Source organism: Paralichthys olivaceus, chromosome 14 (genome assembly GCF_024713975.1).
Source record: "Paralichthys olivaceus isolate ysfri-2021 chromosome 14, ASM2471397v2, whole genome shotgun sequence".
NCBI classification, from domain to species: Eukaryota; Metazoa; Chordata; class Actinopteri; order Pleuronectiformes; family Paralichthyidae; genus Paralichthys; species Paralichthys olivaceus.
The window spans coordinates 4,266,403-4,289,155 of record NC_091106.1 but is presented as its reverse complement, the minus strand read 5'-3'; the positions used below and the strand labels follow the sequence as shown (position 1 = coordinate 4,289,155).

Sequence of the window (22,753 nt, the reverse complement as noted above, 5' to 3'; positions counted from 1 at the left end):
ACAGATCAGCTGAGAATGTTTCAATAGCACGTCTCCTTTTATGTGCAGACAGTCTCCGCCTTGCCCAGTAGGTTATGTAAAGGGGAAAATGTTTTGCTGTAGTTCAAGAAGCATTAGTTAGTGAAATTTAACCTTCAAACATAACCTCTAACCCAAAATGTGATTTTAAATGGAACGATAAACCCAATTTAACTAATATCCTAATCAGAAACTACTTTTAAAAAGTATACGTTTAAATACTTAGTTACTTGTCCCTCTCACAAAGAGAACACAGAAGTCATGTACTTCATGAGGTGCCTGGGTTCTGCAAATTTAAGAATAATTTACATTTACACATTAGTTACAGACAGGAAGCTGAAACAAAAAATTATTAGAATTGGTTAAGCTTTAAACAACATACTGTATACAGCTTTATGAGAATACGTGTGTATTGATGTAAGCCTGTGATGTTCAGTGTCAGGGGATTTATATGATTTACTACATAGATATTTGCAAAAGACAAAGGAAAAGTTGAACTTTATTCACCCACTGAGAAGTGTATGAATAGTATCCGTATGTTACAATACTTTCCAATTGAAATTATAATGTATGATGTCTTTTTCTTTTATAAATCTAAAAGGTCGTAACCATACCATCACATGTTTCCTCACCACCATGACATAATCACAGAGTTGTACTGTGAAAAAGGTTGTGATCATATTAACAGTGGCATTTTTAAGCACTGTTACCATGGAGCCATAACATGAAAACATCAGGGGGAAGATAAAAGAAAGAGGAAGTATTCACATATTTTGCGAAAGTAAAAGTGACAACAAACAGCTCCTAAAAAAGGTTGCGTAAAAGTATCAGGATAGTGCAAGTACGCGTACATTAGGTAAGTACAGGTGGTCAATGCAGACTATCTGTGAATATTATACTATTGTATTTGATGATGCAAACTCATTAATCTTATTTAAGCTACTGTAGCTGTTCAAGGTGGAAGAAAAATGAAACTACAACAACATTTGTTTAGGTTACTGCATCATGTTTTATTCTGAAATTACATCATTGTGTATGTAACCAGTCACTAAAGGTGTCAATACAGTAAATATACTTTTGTACTAATTTGTACTTGACTAAATGTACTAAGGGCAATGTATCATTATTTTCTTCAGAACAGACACTTTGGTGATGATAATCCAAAACATGGAATTATATATCTTCATTTTAATGCAACTTCTTCTGAATATAACACATATCAATAATTAATAATTAATCATTCTCGTAAATGTACAACTTTTTTCTTGTAATGCAATTGCTATGTAATGGTACAAAGAACAACAATGAACTAAAAAACACTAACACATATGTAGTTAAATATTTATGTACTATAGAAGAACACCCAGTCACAACAGAGCCATAAATCTGTGTTCCACTGTTAGGCCAAATGTTTGAGTCCATCATTTAGTCCAGAATAAACTGTTGCCTCTAATATAAGTTAACAAAGAACCAGTTTGCCACTTTCAGCCTTCAGGGTTAGGATGCCTTTGTGCAAACACTGTGTGCTGTCTGGGTTACCCTGGACAAGCCCAAATCCTATCCCTGAACTGGCCCCTTGAAGAAGAGAGAGCCGGCCCGATATGTCCTCACTTCACGAACCAACTCACCCCTGACCAACAAGCATGAACTCCTCTCTCAGGGATATTGTGTATTAGAGGAACACACCAGCACATCTCATGCTTTCAACCTGAAATGGCTGTGCGCATTTTTGTCGTTTGCTTTTTTCCACCACCCTTATTATTGTCATGTTTAGGGTACAAACCAGCGCAGAAATCTACTGGCATCAGGATCTGGAGGCAGATAAAATACCTCTATGCTGAAGTATAAGTGTTTATACTCAAAGCACCATAAGGATGTGGGGTTCAGGCGAGAGAGTTGACACTCAAAGCAGTGGCGGGATGTGCTGCGTGCAGATGATATCCCACCCCCACTTTACAGTAAAGACAGTTGGATCCAAATATTAAAGGAAATCATCGTCAAACCATAACTGGACAAATGGCTGCTGTACACACAGTGCTCACCATAAGTCATAAGACATGCAGCCTCAACATGCTAATGCGCCAGAGGCCACTCTGCCATTGTTGCTTCTTTCACTATTAAAGACTCTTTATTGTTGTCCCTGTTTCTGTTTCAACTTTTAGGGCATTTCCCTTGTTATCACCACGCATTTAAAGCTTTTACGTGTTGTTCAATGCTGTTTGACACGCAAAACAATGTGTAGCAATAACATGCAGAAACTTAAGTGGGTTGGTGTGTCAACGTCAGTCTCTTGGTCAGTCAGTCCACCACTTTGATTGCCATGACATTTTATGCAGATGAGCTCAAAAACCGCTGGATTAATTTTAATTTTTTGCACATGTTCCCTCGAGGATGAATCATATTTGAGGCACCATCAGGACAAAAAGTCCTAAGGCCTTGCACACAAAGAAGAGCTGGCTTTTCAAAAGTGCAGAATTTGGGATTGGACGGAGAAATGTTTCTCATGTGACACAGCTAACACCATTAATGCTGTTTGTATTTCATTCTGGTGTGTGAGTGCCAGAGCCTTGGTACGGTGCATGCTAGCTCACATGCACACCTGAGGGAAACAGACCCATGATCACTGTTGTCAGTCATGACTGCTGTAAGAAATCCAGTTGTAAGGTTTGTAGGTGGGACTAGATCTAGGAAATAGGGTTTAGCTGAAACAGATGCTTTTCAATCTCCGTGTCCTTTGAAGGTCCAGTGTGTGAGATTTAGGTGAAAGGGAACTATTGGCAGAAATGTAATATAAAATGATCCTAGTGATGTTTTCACTAGTTTGTATCATCTAAATTATATGAATTGTTCTTTTCTTTACCATAGAACGAGCCCTTTATATTTAAAAACTTTATATTTGCATCAGGAGCGGGTCCTCTCTACGGAGGCTGTCATGTTTTTAACAGTCATCCAAACTGGACAAACTAAACACCTTATTACTCTGTCTGAAATATTTTATATCAGTAAGTGCAAACTGAAAATAGTCACAGTATAATCCATTAAAATGACAATTAAAGCTACCACAGGTTCTTTTTCATGTTTGGAAGGAGAGGGTGAGGTGAGGGGTGTTCAGCAGCAACATGCAGCTTCAACACTAGATATCACTCAATTCTACACATTGAACCTGTAAATGGAAACCTCTTAAAAACTGTGTGACAGTCAACCATGCCACCAGGGTCTCCCACACACAGCCAGAGATGAATATGGTGCTATTCAAACACAACTACAGCAGATGCAAGTCAAAAGTGTCCTGTGTGTCAGTCCTGAGTGTCTCTCCCTCCCCGTCTTTTTGAGGCAGCTCAGCCGCTGCCTTTTAAACCTGAGGATCAATCAGCTAACAGCTCTCACCTGCACTGATTGATCCTGTGGTGCAGGTGAAGGTGCTCTCCCACTTTATAACAAAGACATTAAATTAAGGTTGATATTTTACAGTTTAACCATAAACTATCATACATAATTATAAATAAAAGCAACCAAGTACCTACAACTTGAAAATAATATAGAAAACAAACATTTTTATGTACAATGTAAATCTTTTCTGTATTGTTAATTATGAAAAGTATCGGCAAACAAGATGTTAAGACTGATATGTCTGTGAAGGGTCACACTGGCTAAATATTATTGGCCGACTGACAACCCTTTAAAAGTTGACGTAGTGAGCATGTTAGCTAACAGTTGACAGTATACATCCAATAGTCACTCGTCTTTTAACTCAGTTTTGGTCTCCACCTAATCCCCCAAAAAACTAATCAGGCTCTTCAGCTGATAAATAGTGCACCATGTAGATGTGAGTAGTGAGAGTGAATCATGACAGTAAAGCTGCAAATGTAAAACTAAAACACTCATTAGTGCTGAGGGCGACTGCAGAGTTGGATGATATCAAGTGACGTGTTTTCACATAATCAAGTGAAATTGTAGTCTTACCAGTTTGTTTGTTTGTTTTTTTCAAACGCTGGCCCTGTTCAGTTAGTATGAATGTCTAACCGGATCCATCTATCCTCGACAATTTACTAACCTTTCATTGTTTTAAAAAAAACTTTCTTTCTATTGTCATGTGAACATTTATTAAACTATCTAAGAGAGAAGGAAAATCAGTTTCATATGTCCTGGACCATTTGTGTTCCGCATATTGCAGTTACAGTAATATATATTTAAAAAAAAGAAGTGCCCTCGAGAAAGTCTACAAAGTTAATCGATATCAATAAAAATCGACAGTTAAGGCTTAATCACACACATCAGTGAACTTCAACACACAGATGTCATGGGCAAATGGGGTATGAAACACACAATGGTCAGGGATGAAAGCATTTATTGCCTTCCTCAGACAGTGTGTATGCATTAGACAGCACCATGTGAGCAGCAGCAGCGGCACGAGAGGAGATCATTAGGCTCTTCTCTGGCGGCAGAGTCAGAAAGTGAAAATGAATTCAATCTAATTCCACCTAATAGACAGGATAAGGAAGACTACTTCCTTGTGTATACAGAGCATTTGTAAAATAGCATTTGCATTAGTGAGGGAATGAGTGGGGGTCAAGAGAGGCAGTGTTTGCGCGTCTGAGTAAATGTGTGTTTTGTATACATGAAAATGCAAACACGGCAGAGGAGAGACAAAGGAAGCGGAGGAGAGAGGGACTGTGGGTCAAATTTCACTGATCTGTTGGAAGTGGTGGAGAACAGATGAGAAAGCACAGATTTCTGTTGACTGGTCCCGATCACTGGGCTTTGTTGCAATGTTCTGAAGCTGCTTGTACAATTTCTAATCAGTAACTGTCTCTCTTCACTCACCACTTGTGATACTCAGACAGGCCTGGTGTTCTAAGCAATGTGAAACAAACACTAAAGCATATTTTCTTTTTTCCAATAGGGAACAATTGGATTCATATGTACAGAATTATCCTGCTGGATGATTAAGATCTCTACTGTAGTGGATCTCATGGTTCTTCGTGTGTGTGTGTGTGTGTGTGTGTGTGTGTGTGTGTGTATTGCCAGAGTAAACTTTATGATGGAAGGTTTCTCCAGTGTCTGTATATGGCAGAATGGTATCTGGCCTGGTGTAATGACACTTGACTGAAGAATTAGCGCCACCTACTGTTTATTTTTATGAACTTCTGATATTCACGCAACAGTACCAGGTTGATCAAATTTGCCTTAATTCACTTATCTTGGTAAAGGTTTGTGATAAATATTATACAAATATCTTTATTATTAATTTATTAATATTATTAAATATTATTAAAAATACACAACCAACACATATAGTATAATACAGTACACGTTAACATTAAGGGCAGGGCACAGAGTCTTATAAAAGACACTCTGTCAGAGGAGGAAGACAATTTGTAGGCCTTCATTTCAGAGAGGAACTCATGCTGTGTGCTGTCTACTTTGAAATATGATTCAAAAATCCTCATGTGAACTAACTCACATGTTTATCAACATCACAATACAGCAGGAATCCATCACACAGAGGAAAACAAGTGTTAATGTGAGACGCTTCAGGCTTCACTCATCACAGCTCCTGACTTTGACTGATGCTACAACAAAAGCCACCGGCTGTCGACTCTGTTGGTCCCTTTATTCTCAGCAGCAGCAACTGTAGTGAAACAGCACCATCTAGTGTCTGCAAAGAGGTGACACATGCACTCAGGGCCTTGCACATCAGACTTCATGGGAAAATGAAGCACGAGACACACAATGTGATCAGCAGCACTTCACAAATACTGGCTCAGCTATGTAGAGATGATGTTTCACCTCACACTACTACTACAGAACAATCCTCTGAGACAACACAGAGCTTTACCTGTTCTCTGGGAAATACAAAGTGTAGCAGTAACTTCAATACTTAAAATAAAGATGAACATTTGTATACGTTATTATGTTAAGTTTCCCAGTAGTAAAACTGGCCCTTCATGTTAAATACAATCAACTGAGAAATTCACAAAAAGCTTATATTCCATGTGAAAATGTATATTTTGCAAAATCAATAACGCCAGTCAATCATACCATCATATTTGAATAAAATTCACATTTTAACCAAAGATGCAAAAAGACACACAAACAAGTAAACCTCTAACTTCCTTCTGCACAGATCACAAATCAGTCTTCATTAAAAAGTGCCTTTATGATTACAGCTTTACATTAGCTAGATGTTAGCCTTGAAGTTGGATTATCCATCACCTGAGTTTGTGACAAAGTAGTTCCAGTGTGACACAGCTCCTGCTCCAGTTCAGTGAGCTCCACAGCAGACTGATAAGTTTGTTCATTTCTGAATAGTTGGAGGAAGTGGACACATGTCGTCCATCTTTACATACAGATGATCATCTAACTTTATCTGGAAGTCTCATGAGTTTCCATACATTCCTGTTGATGTCTGTTTTAATGATCAGGTGAGAGTCTGTAGATAACTTCACCAGTTTCTCTGCATGTTTCTTCAATAAGTTCTACTAACCAATCAACAGAAATAACTGTGTTCTCACTACTCACTTTACATGTATCCATATGTGAGGTAAGTGGAGTGTAGTTATAATCAATACCGCTGTTTATCAGTAAACCTAACCTAATTATTTACATGAGCATTAATCTAAATGATTTATTTTTGTCAATAAACACAAGGATTTAGAAAATGCTAAAACCAACGTGTTGTATTTTTGTGTCACTGTGGATTGTCGATGCTCTGCGTAAAGTGTTCCCCGGTGTACAGGCCATAGTGCAGGGTGTCTTTCTGCGCTGCAGCCCAGGCCATTTGCAGGCTGGAGAAGCGGGCGGCCCAGTTGCCCTGGGGGTCCACAGTCACCACCCCACCCAGACCACCCACTCTGGTCTTCATGTAGGCCAGGCCCAAGTCACTAGCGGCCTCCACTGACTGACCTGAGAACGGAGAGAGGAAGTGAGGTTGTTAACCAGGATGAAATGTTTATCAAGGTGTCAGTGGTCACAGTGGTCTGTGGGCCTGCGAGCAGCTGCATCATGTTCACTGTGGTTTAACATAGGACCCTGTTTGTTCCACTGAATTACAGACAGAGGGAAAATTCCATCAAGACATCAAATCTCATACCAACCATCAAATCATGTTGATCATTGCGGACAAACTCTAAGTTTGGTCAGTAACTACATATAAAAATGGACGACAAGTGAAGCAAAATCATTTTGCTCCCCCCGGTGGCTGGCTGCAGCATAGGTCATAAACCCTGCTTCCCCTATGTTAACAGATGACACATGGACCTAAATAAATTCCAATTACACATCAAATGTTTTAGGCAGTTCTTATCACTCTGATATTTTTAGTCATTTAAGTTTGGTTTTATTTAGTTTATGCTTTTGGTAGTTGAGTGAGATGTCATGATTAACAGCTAAGATTGAATTGCAAGTGGTTGGGCGAGTGTATGGATGATACTACAGCTCCACACAACAAAGTGACATCACTACCGTAAGATGGCAGTGTGTGTGTGTGTATGTGTGTGTGTGTGTGTGTGTGTGTGTACATCACCTTGTTCCATGTGGAACAGGATGAGTCTTGCCAGTGTAACTTTCATGATGGTTTCTCCGTGGCCCGTTGTTGACACTGCTCCCGTCTGGTTGTCAGCATAACCCCCAGAGCCTAACAAACACAAAACATCACGATCACGTTATTTCACCAGTGAATGTTCATCCAACATCCAGATGTTTATTTAACTTTTGAGGAAAAGTCACTTTGAAACGTGAATTGGGAAAAACAAGTCAGTGAAGACATGTAAGTAAATGTGTGAATATTGAAAACATAATTAAACCAGTTTGGTGCAGCACAAACAAGCTATAAATAACCTACAGGGTTAACACTTCATTTTGGGATTACATTAATATTGTTTTATTGCCACTTGATTAATGCAAGTCCAATAGTCACTCTCTGTTTTGTTCTCCACCGACTGAAGAATAATGTATATTCGTCTCTTAAATTGCTAAATACTCAACTATTCTTACCAGTTAGCTCATAGGGTAGTGTACAAAGGGGTTATCTGAATATTGATAGAAATATATATATTTTTGTCAAAAATGATGTTGATTAGAACAATAGAGCTTTACTAAAACAGTCAACTTTGACTGTGGCTAATTATTCTAATTTTCAAAACTTCTGCTGTTTCCCAGTTTCACCATATAGGAGACGAGTACATTTGCTTGTTTGTTTTTTAGGATTTTTGGTTGGAATTTGTGCCTTTATTTGATATCACTGTCAAAGATAGAAAACAAACAGGGTGAGAGAAGGTGGAAGACAGACAGTGAATGGAGTTTCACCAGGAACCAGCAGCTCAAAGTGTATGCACCATAAGTATGTGCTCATGGAATATGCACCTTTACCATTCAGCCACTGGGTCGCGCTGTAGCAGTAATATTTGACCAACATTTTAACACATCATGAATGATGAAGTGTAGAATAGATTGGCAACCTGACCAGGGCGTACTAATCTAATGTGTATCAATCATAAAAAGATGAAGAATTTATATCTATGAATATTCCAGTCTGCAGAGGCAACCAATGACAAGCAAACTGCTTTAAAATGTTTGTGTCTTGTATGAAAATGATGACTTTTTTCACATTACACTGATGCTTCAACATGTTATTGAACAGTTTTGACCGGAGAGGCTTCATTGGTCACTGCAGACGTGTATTTCAGAGCAAGGCTGTGATCCGTCCACTGACTCATGACAGTTTAATCATTCACTGACTGATTTGACAGATTGCAGGGGGCTGACATGGCCAAAATCCACTGGCTGCTGCTTACTGAACTTAAGAAAATAAAAACAATCCTGAGATCATTTCAGACCCTCATTCCCTCAAAGTACGTGCAACATTTGGTCATTGGTATGAGCCGGTCTTCATCTGACATGATGAATATGAACTGGTCAGCATTACACTGGTTGTATCGTATTGCACAGTATGTGTAAGCACAGTTTATAGTCTGTTGTTAGAGAAAACAAAAGTCAGTCATTTATTAACCAAGTGCACTTCTTTTACTGACTGACTACACATTACAAACTCGGACTGGTCATAGGCCAACAGACTGCTGAAGACAGGGCTCTGACTGTTTCTCCAGTCATGTTTCATTAAATGGTCTAAACTACCAAGCTCGACATGTGCAGTCTGACCTATGCAGGGTGTGTCGCCCACCCTTCCCTCCATCTTGTTCAGCATTCCACCGGTGGATGTTGCACAGGCTATGTTTCCCTCGCTATCCACTGCCACAGCTCCGACTGTGCCCATCTTCCCCCTGCACAAAGAAACATCAAAGAAAAAGCAGAACGCATTTGACTTACTTCATGTGATTCTAATGAACACTGAAGGTCCTATTCAGACCTAGTATTAGTCCTGAGAGATTCCGTCACAAGTGGACAGCACTAAGTGAATCTCTTCACATTCAAATGTGTCCTGAATGTGTCTCCTGTGACAATTTGTGATCGGGTCCCACTTCTCTGCTCTATGTTAAAATGAATCAGTACGTCGTCTCTGACCAGGCGATGTTGTTTTTAATGACAATACAGATGTGTCTGAGGAGTCTGGAGGGGCTGAGTGAATCAATGAGCTGCAGGCAGCTCTTCTATGGAATAAAATTTGACCCATTTATCAAAATCAAAATAGAAATAATTATGTGCTGATCAGTGTTGATTTTGTGGCAATGGCTAAAAAAGAATCAACATATGGTCATTGGGAAGTGGAAAAATACTTTATATTCATTGTGAAACTGTAGAGGCTCAGATGACATTAGATGAGTAGACAGTCCTTCATGTGGACCAGGTTGCATTTGTGTTTATACAGCGAAAAAATGTAGCCACATGCGTCCTAAACCACCTCTGAACGTCCACCATTATGCTGACTTCCTGTGACAAGGTGCATACAGTCCGTCCGAAATCCACCGCAAAAGTGACATTTTTTCATTGTACATGGAAAATTCCAGGGGAAAGGAGTTTCACCAGAGACCACAGAGGTTCCAATAGGAATGAATACACTTCTGGTTGACTCACATAATGACAGAGAGCTGTGTGAAAACAGGGTGCTAGCGATAGGATGGATCTCAGGACACACTGAGGACACATTTGGGTGCGTTCACACACGTATTTAGGACGAATGTTAAAACACTGATAAGTAAGTTTCTACAATAACCAGCTAAAGCCAGGTCAAAGGAAGACTAATTCAATCTTTCTTCTGAGTATCCAGTCCTCACTGACTGCAGGCTTTAACAATGACTGTGAGAAGTTTGTGTCCTGCTCTTTTCAAGCTGACACAGCTGTGGACAGCTGGGACTCTCAGTGGTTCACAGTGTCTTCTAATGATGACCCAGAGCCACAACAACAAAAAAGGAACCATCCATATGCTTACTGCATTACAAAAACATACTCCAAGTCTTTTTTTTAACCAGACAGTGCTTTGAAATGAGAACTGTTCAGTGATTGGTCAGCTGATCTGATTGCTGTCTCAGCAAAATGAGAATAGGATCCGGACTTTCTCTGGATTTTGCCTTTTCGCACTGTCACAACATGTGTCACCAAAAACTCTTTTGACATCTTCATCTGTGTCTTCCGCGTGTGTGGCGAAGCTTTTCTTACTGAGATATTTGTATTGTTTTTTTCTTTTTTGCATCTGTTAGATACGTCATCCACCCCCCAACTGCTTTGTTCTCACATCAGCATTTTCTGCAGACTCCATACTCGGGAGCCAGCTGGAGAAAGACCAAAGAAACTCTGGAGGCTCTAACAAATACAGCCCCTGCGGAGAAAGTCCGGAGGTTCTCTGGAGTTCAGTGCATTTCTAAAAGCAGCTTATTAGGCCTGATTGAGGGACATAAGGAGCCACCGTAGCCAAATGGAAAGCATCCATCCAGCCACTTAAACCTGAGAGTCGCTGGGGGGCTGGAGCCGATCCCAGCTGGCAATGGGAATTAGGCACCTTGACTTGTCGCCCATCAGTCACAGGGCTGACACCAGGATACACACTCACACCTAAGGGCAATTTAGAGTCACCAAATAACCTGCATGTCATTGGACTATGGGAAGAAGCCAACTAAACTAAGCCGGAAAACCACTGTGCTACCCCCAAATGGAAAGAACTACAGTATATGAGTGTTTTGAACATAGAGAATATAAAAAATGCATCAACGCCAACGAGAAGTTGATTAAACAGCAGGAGTATTTCAAAATGTCTCTCTGAATCTTTGGATTTGTGAAATGTTTTTTTCCCGTGGAAAAACTATGGTCAAAATAAACAAAAGTTGTACTTCAGGTTCTAACTGCAAGGACTCTGGGTACTTCTACTACTGAAATGTGTGCTAATAATTCAAAGTCATGTCATGTCTCACATTTGGCTCTCCACAGGGTTGGCATCGGGAGCCAAGTTCTTTTTCCAGCGCATACGGGAGTACTCTGTGATGAGGGACTCCAGGGGGACCTCAGGGACACCCATGGCACGGGCGAACTGACTGGCGCCCTCTGCTGTCAGACACGCGTGGCTGGTCTGACACAGAACAAAGTGCACATCTATAAAATGCTTCACTTAACTACAACAAAGCCTCTTTACATGTGAAAACCAGAGCAACTACACAGCAGTCATAAATATGGTTCTACATTATTTCAATCTGGAGACATAATTTCTTGAATTTGCTGTAAAACCTTAAAACATTATTAATATTAGCAAAGCTGAGACGTAGCTCTGTGTTTATCATTTTGAAGCTACACACATAGACACCTGCATCTACTCTCAGTTTGGATCTTCAGATTAAACGCAGAATGTAGGAGTTAAATAAGGTTTGTAAAGATAGTCATGCTTATGCACAATTATTAAATGAATGAGTAGATACAGTACATATACACACATGTTGTACAATTTTTATATTTACATTTTATGTGAGTACAACCTGACCCATTGATTAGATATAGCATGTGTACACACCTTGTCCATAACCAGTCGTGCTAGCTGAACAGGGTTGGCTATGTTGCGTACAGCAGAGACTGCACCACTTCCCAGTGTCTTCCCATCCATCACGATAGCATCCATCTCTACCTCCCCTTTGACGTTCAGCACTGAGCCACACCCTGAAAGATGATGTAAGAAACTCTTTGGTGTCTTGCCTCTCGGGGATAAAGGTTTTTTTTGTGAGGAGGTGACGTTTGGTCAGAGTGGAGCTACTACTTTTCATTCCTTAATGTAACAGCAGAGTCAACACTGGCTTCACCAAGGTGAGCTTATTTTTATTCAACATTATCAAGAACAGGAAATGCATGCTCCTCTCCATGCCATCAGTGGTATTTAATTCGGTTTACCTCTGAGTGTAAAAGTTATTTTATGTACAGTAAAGACAGTCCATCAATGTCTTGACCCTATGATCTTGACTGAAGCTCTGACTACGTAGTCCCACTGATTGAATGAAGTATGATCCCTGACTTTCCAAATCAGAAGAGCTGCTACTCTTAAAATACAGAAAACTCTTTTTAGAATTCTTTATGATTTCGAATTCCCTTGCTAATCATCAAAAATAAACATAATAAACTTAATAATGATGTCATATTATCACAAACTGATCTACACTACAGTTTAATTCCTGAACTCGTTGGACCTGGTTGCACCAGTTTAAGCCACTGGCCATCATTCAGTTACGCACTTCTCATTTGACATGGTTCCCACTCCACAAAATGATATAGAGGAAGAACAGGGGATTGGAGAGTGGAAAAGAAATGGTAAATGAAACATTTACCTTATTAAAAGTCAGTGTGCCATCATAATGATTTTGTAGCTGATATTTGAAGGTAAAATAGTTGCATGTTGTTGTTTGTTTAAACTTTGCCTGAACGGCCAGGTTTGGTCTGATACACTGGCAGTAATGTGAAGAGGATGCTGCAGGCTTCTTCAGGTTTTGGATTTGACTCATATGTTTCCTTAATGAGAATTTCTGTATCTTGCACTTTACATGTATGAATCTTGATAACCTCAATCTTGATTAGTGGCATCAGTGACCACTGAACTCTTTATCCACCTCTATCCTCCACATTAAAGGTCTGTTTTATAGGATGTGGGCAGACATATTTGCAGAATTGAAACTGGATATTCATAGTTATGTTTTCATAAGTGTATAATCACCTGAAACTACGAGCCGCTGTGTTATCATTACCTTAGAGTGAACCTCTCTATTTGCATTAGAAGCGTGGAGCTTGCCATGTTGCACTGCCATGTTTTTACAAATGTAGCCCACAATGGATAAACCAAACACTGGCTCTATAGAGGAACCTTCACATGTTAGAAATATACCTGGGTACCACTTGAAAGGATGTGAGAAATATTCATTTGGCTGCAATATTCAATACTAAATATGACTCAATTCTACATACTGAACCTTTAAACAAAAAATAATTTATTAATATAAGTTGTGCAATATGATACCTACTGAACTGAGATCTACGAGTTGTTGTAGTTGTGCATATGCAAAGATTCTTGACGAGCAAAACCAAACATGACACATGCATTATTGTCCAATGTCTGATTAAAGGTCCAGTGTGTAAGATTTAGGTGAAAGGGATCTATTGGCAGAAATTTAATGGAGAATAATCCTCATGATGTTTTCACGAGTTCATTTCATCTAAATTGTATGAACTGTAGTTTTCTTTACCCCAGAAAAGGCCCTTTATATTTAAATACTTTATATTTACATGGAGGGGACCCTCTCTACGGAGGCCGCCATGTTTTTTACATTAGTCCAGACTGGACAAACTAAACACCTTTTGAGTTTTTATGACAATAAAGGCTACCACAGGTTCTTTTTCATGTTTGTAAGGGGAGGGTGAGGTGAGGGGTGTTCAGCTGAGTCTAACCCTAACCCTAACAACATATCAACACTGATTTTTCTTTAGCTTTGCTAGCACCACAACACATCTTGGTCATTTATTGGTCAAAATAAATAGATTGTCATCTCTCTGAGTTTGAGTGGTTTGTTATAAAAGTAATTGAATCGGTTGAACAACGTGTCTGCTGGTGACATCATCATGGGAATAGTTATTTATGTACACCTGTGTTGTGTTTTTACATTACCTGCATTGAAGGAGGGATTATTCTCCAGCTGGGACACAGCCTCCACCACTGCATCCATGCTGCTGCCCCCTCCCCGGAGGATGGCGTACCCTGCTCGGACTGCTGAGCACACCCCTGAAGTGGACCTCTCCGACCGCTCCTTTGGGATATGACCCGCCCCTCCATGGACCACCACCACAGGCAACATGTCAATCACCTGACAAGGTAAGGCGGGAGAATGTGACTCAAGATGGAGGAACTAGCGTTTTTTCAACAGTTTAATTTTCTGCACATATCACTAAATCTTAAGAGTTGAAAATGGTCTGAAAGTAGTTCATAAAAACTAAAACTTTATATCTGTTTAATAGTTTGGACTGTCAGATAAAGCATTTTGCTTTTGTTTTTCTGGTGGCTTGAATATGTACATGCCAAGGTATGGAAGAAAAATATATCAATATAAACATCACTCTTAACTATTTTCATTATGGCACTCATAGCTTGCAATTATAAAATATTATTTTTAAAAATTGGTGACAAAGAATTTTCACCTAATTCTTGTTTAAGTTAATCTCTGCCAATGACAAATCAAGTTCCAAGTAATCGTAAAGTAGAAATTAGGAGAAAATCTGAGTCGAATTTGAACATTTTTTTCAGTTATTTTTTTCTGTTTGAATAAGCAGTCCCCAGCTACTTCAATTGTATTGTATTGGGCTGCTACACTGTTTACCCCTGACTCCAAAAGTGTTTTGTGGACTCAAACACTTCACCCACCCCCCCATTGGCATAGTGGTGAGTAGATAATGAGTGCATTTTCATTTTTCTGTGAACTTCAAGGATGGAAAATAAATTGCAATTAAAAAGACAATAATTAAGGACATTTGTTACATGTGTTATCATGTAAAAGGCACAGTCATAAAAGATGTCATTTAAAATGACTACTGTCTGAGTTTAGCAGCATGATAGCAGAAGGAATGAAAGATTTGGAGGTTAGTTCTCCTCGGAGGTACATAATTATCTTAAAGGTATCACTGTGAACTCATGAGACAAAACATGATCAGGTTGGCTGATAATACTCTTCCCTTCTTTTTCACCTGATTCTTCCAGAGTGAACATACATCACTTGACTCCAATGATCTTTGAGCAGACCTTAACAATGCTACAAGCTTTTCTTGTCTTTAATGGCTAATCCATTGAAACAACAACAGATAGATAAAGTCTGGTATTAAATATGCGAGTCCAATGAGCCATATACCATAAACTTATAGTGGTCTCACTGGCGCCAGCATGAGGCGAAATAAAACCTAATGTTAAAATGGCTATATTTACCATTTTAAAGGATATAGGGTGTTAATCTGGGACATTGGCTAATATTAGACAACTCAGCTTCAGTCTGTTTATTTTCTGTTCTAACTAAATCTATAGTCAACAGGACTTTAGCACGGATATCATGTGAGTGAAATCATATGACTTCATAGTGGTGATGTCACAGAAAGGGGTGGGGCAAGTGTCAATCAGATGGCCCCCTCTTGGAATTGCATGATAAGGTCCATGACATAAGATTAATGTGAAGGATATAAATCTGTCATAAATAAGGCAATGTTCCTTATTGTTATCAAATTATGTTTGTGGTGTTCTCAAGCATCACAAGTTGTGGAAAATGTGTTTCAGGGTTTTTTTCTCCAGGTTGTCCCACTTTATCAAACATGATTGATAAAGTGGGACACCATGCTTTGGGTAATCGGGGACAGTCATTTAAGTTCTCAAAATGGTGGAAATATACATTTATGGACTAGATGTAACATATTGTCAGACAGGTGTTAATGGTAAATACTGTCTGTCCCTGTCTGTTAATATGATTGTCTGGTTAGTTATAGCACATACTCAGTTAGCTTATTAGGTGATGATTCAAAGAGCACAGAAGAGTCTGTCCTAGGGATGTCACAATATGACATTTTGGTGCAACGATAATTGTCAGAGGAAATATCACGGTTTCACGATATTCTACACTTTATTATTGATACTAAGGAAGGAAAAAGACACAAACTAGGGATGTCACGATATGACATTTTGGTGCCATGATCGTCCGAGGAAATATCACGGCTTCACGGTTTTCACGATTATCGATACTATAGAAGAAAAAAGACTCACAACAAGCAATATATAGCTGATAGATAGCTAATAATATATCTTATGAACTAAAATATTTATTATTATCATCAACTTTATCCAGTTAGTTGTTATAGTGTAACGTTTATCTATTTAAATGTAATTTATGTGAGCTATTTTATTTAGTTGCCTTATTGTGGAAGGTTGGTCACTAAATTAGTGTTTCCTGTCATAAGCTGTGTCTCTGTGGGAGTTTGTCTCCAGATACACACACCTGGACAAAACCAAAAGTAAACACATTTTTCTCCTCCCATTTTTTTTACCCCTAACCCAATAATGAATTACCAAATGTGTTATTGTTATTTTATCTTGCTTTTGATTGAAATTTAATAGATTTTTTTTTTAATGTGATACACCTTTAATAGAATGTTTAGTTTCTTTATTTAGGCTAGGGTCCTTTATGAATAAATATGACTTTCATAAGTCAGAATGAATTAATTACATTTCTTTGAATAATATACATTGTGTTAGTCAGCTGTCTGTCATTTTTAAATATGGCTTTTTGAAAATTGGTCATATTGAGCTTGTCATGCAAAACGCATGAAAGATGTATACAAAGTGTCCCAGATTACAAAGCAACCTGTCCCAGATTATCAAATTCAGGCAGCATTTTCTACTTTGTCTCCCCCTGGGATGTCTCCATTCTTTCTGCTGGTGTGGTTAGAAAACCTCTGCTGGATTACAGAAAGGTATAATATGTTGATCTCATGTGTAAAACAGATATCAGAATAAATCGCACAAGTCAAAATTGGGCAAAGAATGTCCCAGATGAGCAGAATTCACCCAGTTTACATTAAAATTCAACAAGAACTGCTCAGTGTTGTGTTCGACAAGGAGACCCTGCAGGAGGACACGGTGGAGTTTTTATGAACCAGATTACCAGATAAACAGGTTGGTAATTAATACCGGTGCAAACATGACGGTCCGGCGGTACTCACCCTGCACCCTGTCCTGTCCGACCGCAGTTTAACGGGACTCGAACATGTGAAGCTCTGTGCTGGTTATTAATGACAGTCTGAGGCTGGACCAGATATTGACGGTGCTCTCATGAGGAACCACGGATTGTGTCAGTCTCTCCACCATGAGCACTGCATCGATATCACCGACGGCTTCATGAGGCTGTAAACACAACAGCATTTCCGGGATTTGACGTTTTCAAAATAAAACACGCTTACATGTCATTTATCCTCCATTTAGATTGAATCAGACACTGATCATTAAAAACAAATGAGAATGAATTAGTAAACGACTTTGTGTTTTTAAGTTTCCTCGAAGATTGGACACAGAAAGACACCCACATTGTTTATATGATTAATCTGACTAATGTAATTATATGAATCCTAAATGTAAATTCACTAGTAGGCCACCATGCTTTGAACAGCTTTCAACAAACTGAATATTTTATATAAACATTGTATGTTTTATTTTACGGCTCATCCCACAAGCACTCAAATATATTCTTTATTTAATTTCTTTTTCCTTTTGTTGTGTATCTTTATGTATATTTTGAGTACAAATTAAAAAGTAAAGCCTTTGCTCAGCTAAAGCTCTGCAGACATGCGTGTGTAGAGATTAACTTGTTGACCTGTATGTTTTTTCATAATTACATGTCGTTTTATTTATTATTTTATTAGTAATAATTCTTATAGTAGAATGTATAGCATAGTATTGTATAGTTATAGTAAGCTACTAGTAACAAGTTAAATAGTCGTAGAACTGCAGGTACTTCTAGAAGAAGTAGTAACTGTGGTCACAGTAGTAGTAGTTGTAGAAGTAGTAGTTGGCCTAGTAGTAGTATACTACTACTGTTGTATCAATATTTTATTAAAATTTGTCTCCAAATTGCAACCATTTCTAAATTATTATTAGTAGTAGTAGTACTTGATTGCTTTTATTTTATTGAGTAGTGGCTTTTGGAAATGAGGCAGTGCACACTAAGGCTTTCTCTGCCATCAATAGAAACCTCCTGTAAAATGAGTCAGAACTGTTGAACTTGTCAAGCAGGTGTGTGTTGCATGTCAGAAATGTTATTCAACATATTTTTGTTGGCTTGGATGTGTTAGCAGATAACAATGGATTTGATAACATGAGGTGTTCAAATCAGAACACAGAAACAACAAAAGATGAGTTTGCTGGCTGAGAGGCAACAAATCCAGCAGTCACACTCGAAACTTCTCTCTTCCGACAGAAGCACAGGAGCTTTAAAGCGCTTCATTTCCACAGCAGGTGTAAGGATGGATTGGGTAGGAGCTGTGCCGAGCTACAGAGGAGACAGGAGACGGACAGGGATGAAGAGCACCAGCGACATACAGCAGGAACAATGATGATGATGAGTCACCACGCTACACTTGCAGTTCAGTAGATGTGAGTAGGCCTGCTGCCCAGTGAGTGAGCTGATGGCTATTGGGCTAAAATACAAAGTCAGTTATGTCAAGTCAAACTGTCTGACCAGGACTCGGCTGGTTAACAGTGTTGAGTTTGGGTACTTGAGGGTTCCAAAAGATGTATAGTCTAATTACCAGTGTGAAAGTCATATAGCTAACAATTAATAATTATAGGCAGCTCAGATATTTGTTTGTGTTTTTGCCAAACCTGGGTCTGTGACCAAGAATATAATTTATTATTTGTTTAGAAATTTAGACTATAGTGACTCAGTATATGACCTTGCCTTTAATATTGTACTGTATGTTTGATTTATATTTTGCCACTGTGACTCACACCCCTAGAACCTCTATACCAATGTTTGGGAGCCCCTAGACCACACAGTCCATAATTAAAATGTTGTATACTGACATGCTGTAAATGTCAACCTATAGTCATGCATTTGCATAGCGTTGTGGTAAACACCAACCCTTCACACTGCACATTGTATTATTTTATTAAGAAATATTGTGTGCTTGTTTGTCTGTGTGCCTGTATATCTGTGAAGACTATTTTGAGCATAGACCCTACAGAGTCAGGGTATTTTTGGAACTTGAGGATATTTTGGCAGGTCCTCACTTTTTCAAAGGCATGTTTGAGTGTCAAGACTTATTATGGTAAGGGTTAGAATAAGATTTAGATACGGGTTACGCAATTCGTTGTGATGGTTAAGGTTAGAGTAAGGGGCTAATGCGTTATACCAGTGAGTGTCCTCACTGAGACAGAACTACAAGAATGTGTGTGTGTGTGTGTGTGTGTGTGTGTGTGTGTGTGTGTGTGTGTGTGCGCGTGTGTGGTGGGAAGTGTTTGAAGGATGGATATAAGCAAGACGGACTGAAGGAAGGAAGCAATGGAGGGAGGGAGGACAAAAAAGAGGGATGCGCGTCATTGCAAAACGCAATGAGTGGTGGGAGGGAGGAGGAGAGTGCACACACTCTTACTGTGAAGGGTTTCATCCATAGAAAATGGTTCTATAGGATTGCATGCGATACTAAGTTATCCAAGTTAGTCATACAGTGGGCATAGTTTATTTTTTGGACTTTATGATGGATTTAAATTGTTATCATGTTTGACACTCTTGCAGGTTGAGCATTTACTAGTTATTAGTTGGAGTATATACCAATTATGCTAGTATTATGCTTCCTATGAACTAATTTAAAAACCTTAAATTAGCAGCAAAATGCACTTGGATCACTGTATGACCAGTGTGAATCAGAATAATGTGATATGTTTATTAAATACAATTTACACAAATTTACCAGTTATTCATAATGCAATAATAAATAACAAAGCATCTATCTATCTATCTATCCATGGGGCTTATCATTTAGCTATAAAACTTCTATCACTTATCTAATGAGCTAATTAAAATGGTCTATGTATGGGATGACCCACTATGCACCTTTGAGAAACCCATCATTTCCTGCGTGTGCTATAGGCTGGCGTGAGCGCGCATCTCAACGGCGAGTGGAGCCCCCCATTCTCAAATGAGGGCTGCGCGCTCCCGCCGCAGGAGAAGTGAGCGCGCTTGAGGGGCTGCGGTCCCATTGACGGTTCCGTCTCCCTGACAGCGGCAGCATCAGCAGCATCAGCATCATCAGCATCAGCATCAGCGGCGGCGCTGCACAACAAGAAGTCGCCGCCTCGCCCCGCAGCATCACGGACAAGCCCACCGGACCGAGCGGAGCCCCGAGCCGCCATTAGGGACCCTCCTCCGCTCTCTGCCTGGCCGAGGACAGCAAGCAAGATCCCCCTCCCGTGTGCCAGCATCCCTACCGACAGCCGGTGACATGGGCTCCCCGTAAAACGGAGGTGGTGGAGGGCAGAGGCGGGCGGGCGGGCGGTGGGAGGGGGGTGGGGGGAGAAGACAGCCGAGCAGCAAGAGGGAGAAGCAGAGGCTGAAAGACGGCAACCGGGACCACCATCACTGCTACTACTACCACAGCCAGCACCGACACTGCTGCCGCCGCCGCCGCCTTCGCCGCTGCCGCTGCCGCCCTGGCTGCCCCCCGCCACCGCGATGGGAACTCCGCATCAGTCGCTCCAACCGCCGCTGTGTCCGTGGGCCATGTCGTGATCCGTGGACTCCGCCAGCGGGTTTTCTATCCGTGATCCCGACCGAGGCGAGGAGGAGGAGGAGGAGGAGGAGGAGGGAGGGAGGAGAGGAAGGTGGTGGGGAAGATGTTCGCCTCGGTGGGCCCTCGGGGCGGCCCGCGCCCACCCGTCGCCCCGGCCATCCCGGAACCGGACCTGAGCCATCTGACAGAGGATGAGAGGAAGATCATCATGGCTGTGCTGGCTCGGCAACGGGAGGAGGAGGCGAAGGAGGAGGCCATGTTAAAGTAAGAGGGAGAGATAGAGAGAGAGAGGAGAAAGAGAGTGTATGAATGTGTGTGTGTGTGTTGTGAAAGAGAGAGAGTGTATGAATGTGTGTGTGTGTGTGAGAGAGAGAGAGAGAGCGAGAGACTGGGCCTGAAGTCCATTCACCTCCATCTCTCCTATGGATCAAATGTCTCAGCATCAGGACTTCTTCTCTACTCCAGTGTACCTGATCATGCATGTGTGTGTGTGTGTGTGTGTGTGTGTGTGTGTATGTGTACATCCTGCAGGTCCCTCCACTCAGAACTCACTCGCTCACAAACCCATACAGGCAGCACCTCTGTGCATGGGGCCAAATTAGATCCGGCTCACGTCCAGTTTGCAGATTCTCACATGCTCCTGAGAGACTGGTGGGTCAGGGTTAAGCTGCTCAGGAGGGAGGAAGAGGAGGATTGTGGGAGGATGAAGGTGTGTCACCATTCCCCATAATCAAGCAGCATCACACTCCACTCAGATGGAAGAATAACAACTTCCTCATCTTAGCCCGTCTCCATAATGTCATCACGACCGTTCACACCGATGAGTCAAGCGGAGAGGGTTTGGACTTGGCCTGAATTATTTCATTGATAGATGCAGCAGCAGGAGAACTGCAGGAGGCTTCGCTGACGCCTGGCTTTGAGAATAGTAAAAGTAAAGCCCTCCCTGTTGGCTTTCATCTGTGCAGCATCCATCTCAACAGCTGCTGTTTGCAGCTCAGGGGTGCGGTTGAGCCTTCCCCAGCCTTATGCACTGTATGTAGGCCAATGCTCCTGCAACAGACATCTCACAGGCGGTTATAGAACCAGTGGGCCTATAACAGGGTAGAAAAAAGGTGCCTGTGTAATGTCATTTTGAATCAAGAGTGACTTAGATTCACTGTGTGCATCCACCCCTGCCTCCTCCATATCACCACCGTACATGCATGGAGAAACGTGTCCCCAACCAGATTTATTTGTCGCTGCGATCGGCAACGGGAACCAGCCCACGTCCAACCTGCTCCCCTCCACGACCAGAAAAAAGCACAAACTTGAAACGAATGCCTCTCTCACGTTCTCTGCCTGGCCTGCATGGAGCTGCGTGCATAGATTGGCAGCAAGAAAGATAGCGCGACCCACCTAAGCAAGGCACTCTTCGAGCTTTACGTCCCTGTTCTATTTTAAGCACTCTGCACGGACTGATAGCCCAGCACTGGAACGGAATATCGATTCATTGCATCTAAAGAAGGAAATGTCCAATATATATAACTCCAGCTCTAAGTGGCTGTGCATCATTTTCAGTAATGTATTAGATAGAGGCTGTGGATTCAGTCGTGTCATGCAGTAGCGTCTGCAGCTGAGGCAGGATGTCAGCACATATATGTCCTAACATATAGTGGCTTCAGCACCGTTTCCTCTCATCACTGTTTGGATGGAGACTGCCACAGCAAACCTGTGTGCATGCATGTGTGTGTACGTGTGAGTCTTTACGATTGGGTCTGCACTGAAAAGCTGCACTGGTTGACTAATGCATGGTGAGTGTACTTGCAGTAGAGTAGTGTGGGTTGTAATGCAGCGAGGTAGAGAATACTCTCGTCTCATGAGCAGTTTAAGATATATACTCGCCATCAGTTTCCTAATATTGAACATATGTACAGTATACCTCCCTGAGGGTGTATAGCCATAGCTGTGATGTGATGTAAGTGTAGATACACAATGGCTTCTCGTCAGTTATTATCATCAGGTAAACTGT

The 22,753-nt window shown here is 40.6% G+C and overlaps 2 protein-coding genes across 34 annotated transcripts in view; one reads left to right on the top strand and one right to left on the bottom strand.

Annotated features, from left to right (window-relative positions):
- Positions 1 to 5,251: 5,251 nt before the first annotated feature.
- On the bottom strand, positions 5,252 to 17,390 carry asrgl1 (asparaginase and isoaspartyl peptidase 1). Its single transcript, XM_020088033.2, has 7 exons — positions 17,185 to 17,390; positions 14,102 to 14,297; positions 11,972 to 12,114; positions 11,382 to 11,536; positions 9,178 to 9,299; positions 7,544 to 7,654; positions 5,252 to 6,924 (listed from the first exon to the last, which is right to left on the bottom strand). The coding sequence occupies exons 2-7, from the start codon at positions 14,286 to 14,288 to the stop codon at positions 6,710 to 6,712; spliced, it is 933 nt and encodes a 310-aa protein (XP_019943592.1). The 5' UTR covers positions 14,289 to 14,297; positions 17,185 to 17,390; the 3' UTR covers positions 5,252 to 6,709.
- Positions 17,391 to 20,142: 2,752 nt separating this feature from the next.
- The window catches only part of rims1a (regulating synaptic membrane exocytosis 1a), an 88,685-nt gene continuing 86,074 nt past the window's right edge, over positions 20,143 to 22,753 (top strand). For 14 of the 33 annotated variants that reach the window (XM_069538480.1, XM_069538482.1, XM_069538481.1 and 11 more), the window contains exon 1: positions 20,144 to 21,009. In XM_069538480.1, the coding sequence (XP_069394581.1) occupies positions 20,849 to 21,009 (161 nt within the window). In that variant the 5' untranslated portion in view covers positions 20,144 to 20,848. Of the gene's footprint in view, positions 21,010 to 22,753 lie in introns of all 33 variants that reach the window. The other 19 variants (XM_069538509.1, XM_069538506.1, XM_069538486.1 and 16 more) reach the window with 3 other exon arrangements.

Excerpts from the sequence above, each read along its gene's own strand:
- asrgl1 (XM_020088033.2), bottom strand. The coding sequence starts at position 14,288 with ATGTTGCCTGTGGTGGTGGTCCATGGAGGGGCGGGTCATATCCCAAAG. Across the intron at positions 11,537-11,971 it reads CACGACTGGTTATGGACAAG|ACCAGCCACGCGTGTCTGAC; the intron begins GTGTGTACACAT and ends GTTCTGTGTCAG. Across the intron at positions 7,655-9,177 it reads GGGCGACACACCCTGCATAG|GCTCTGGGGGTTATGCTGAC; the intron begins GTCAGACTGCAC and ends TGTGTTTGTTAG.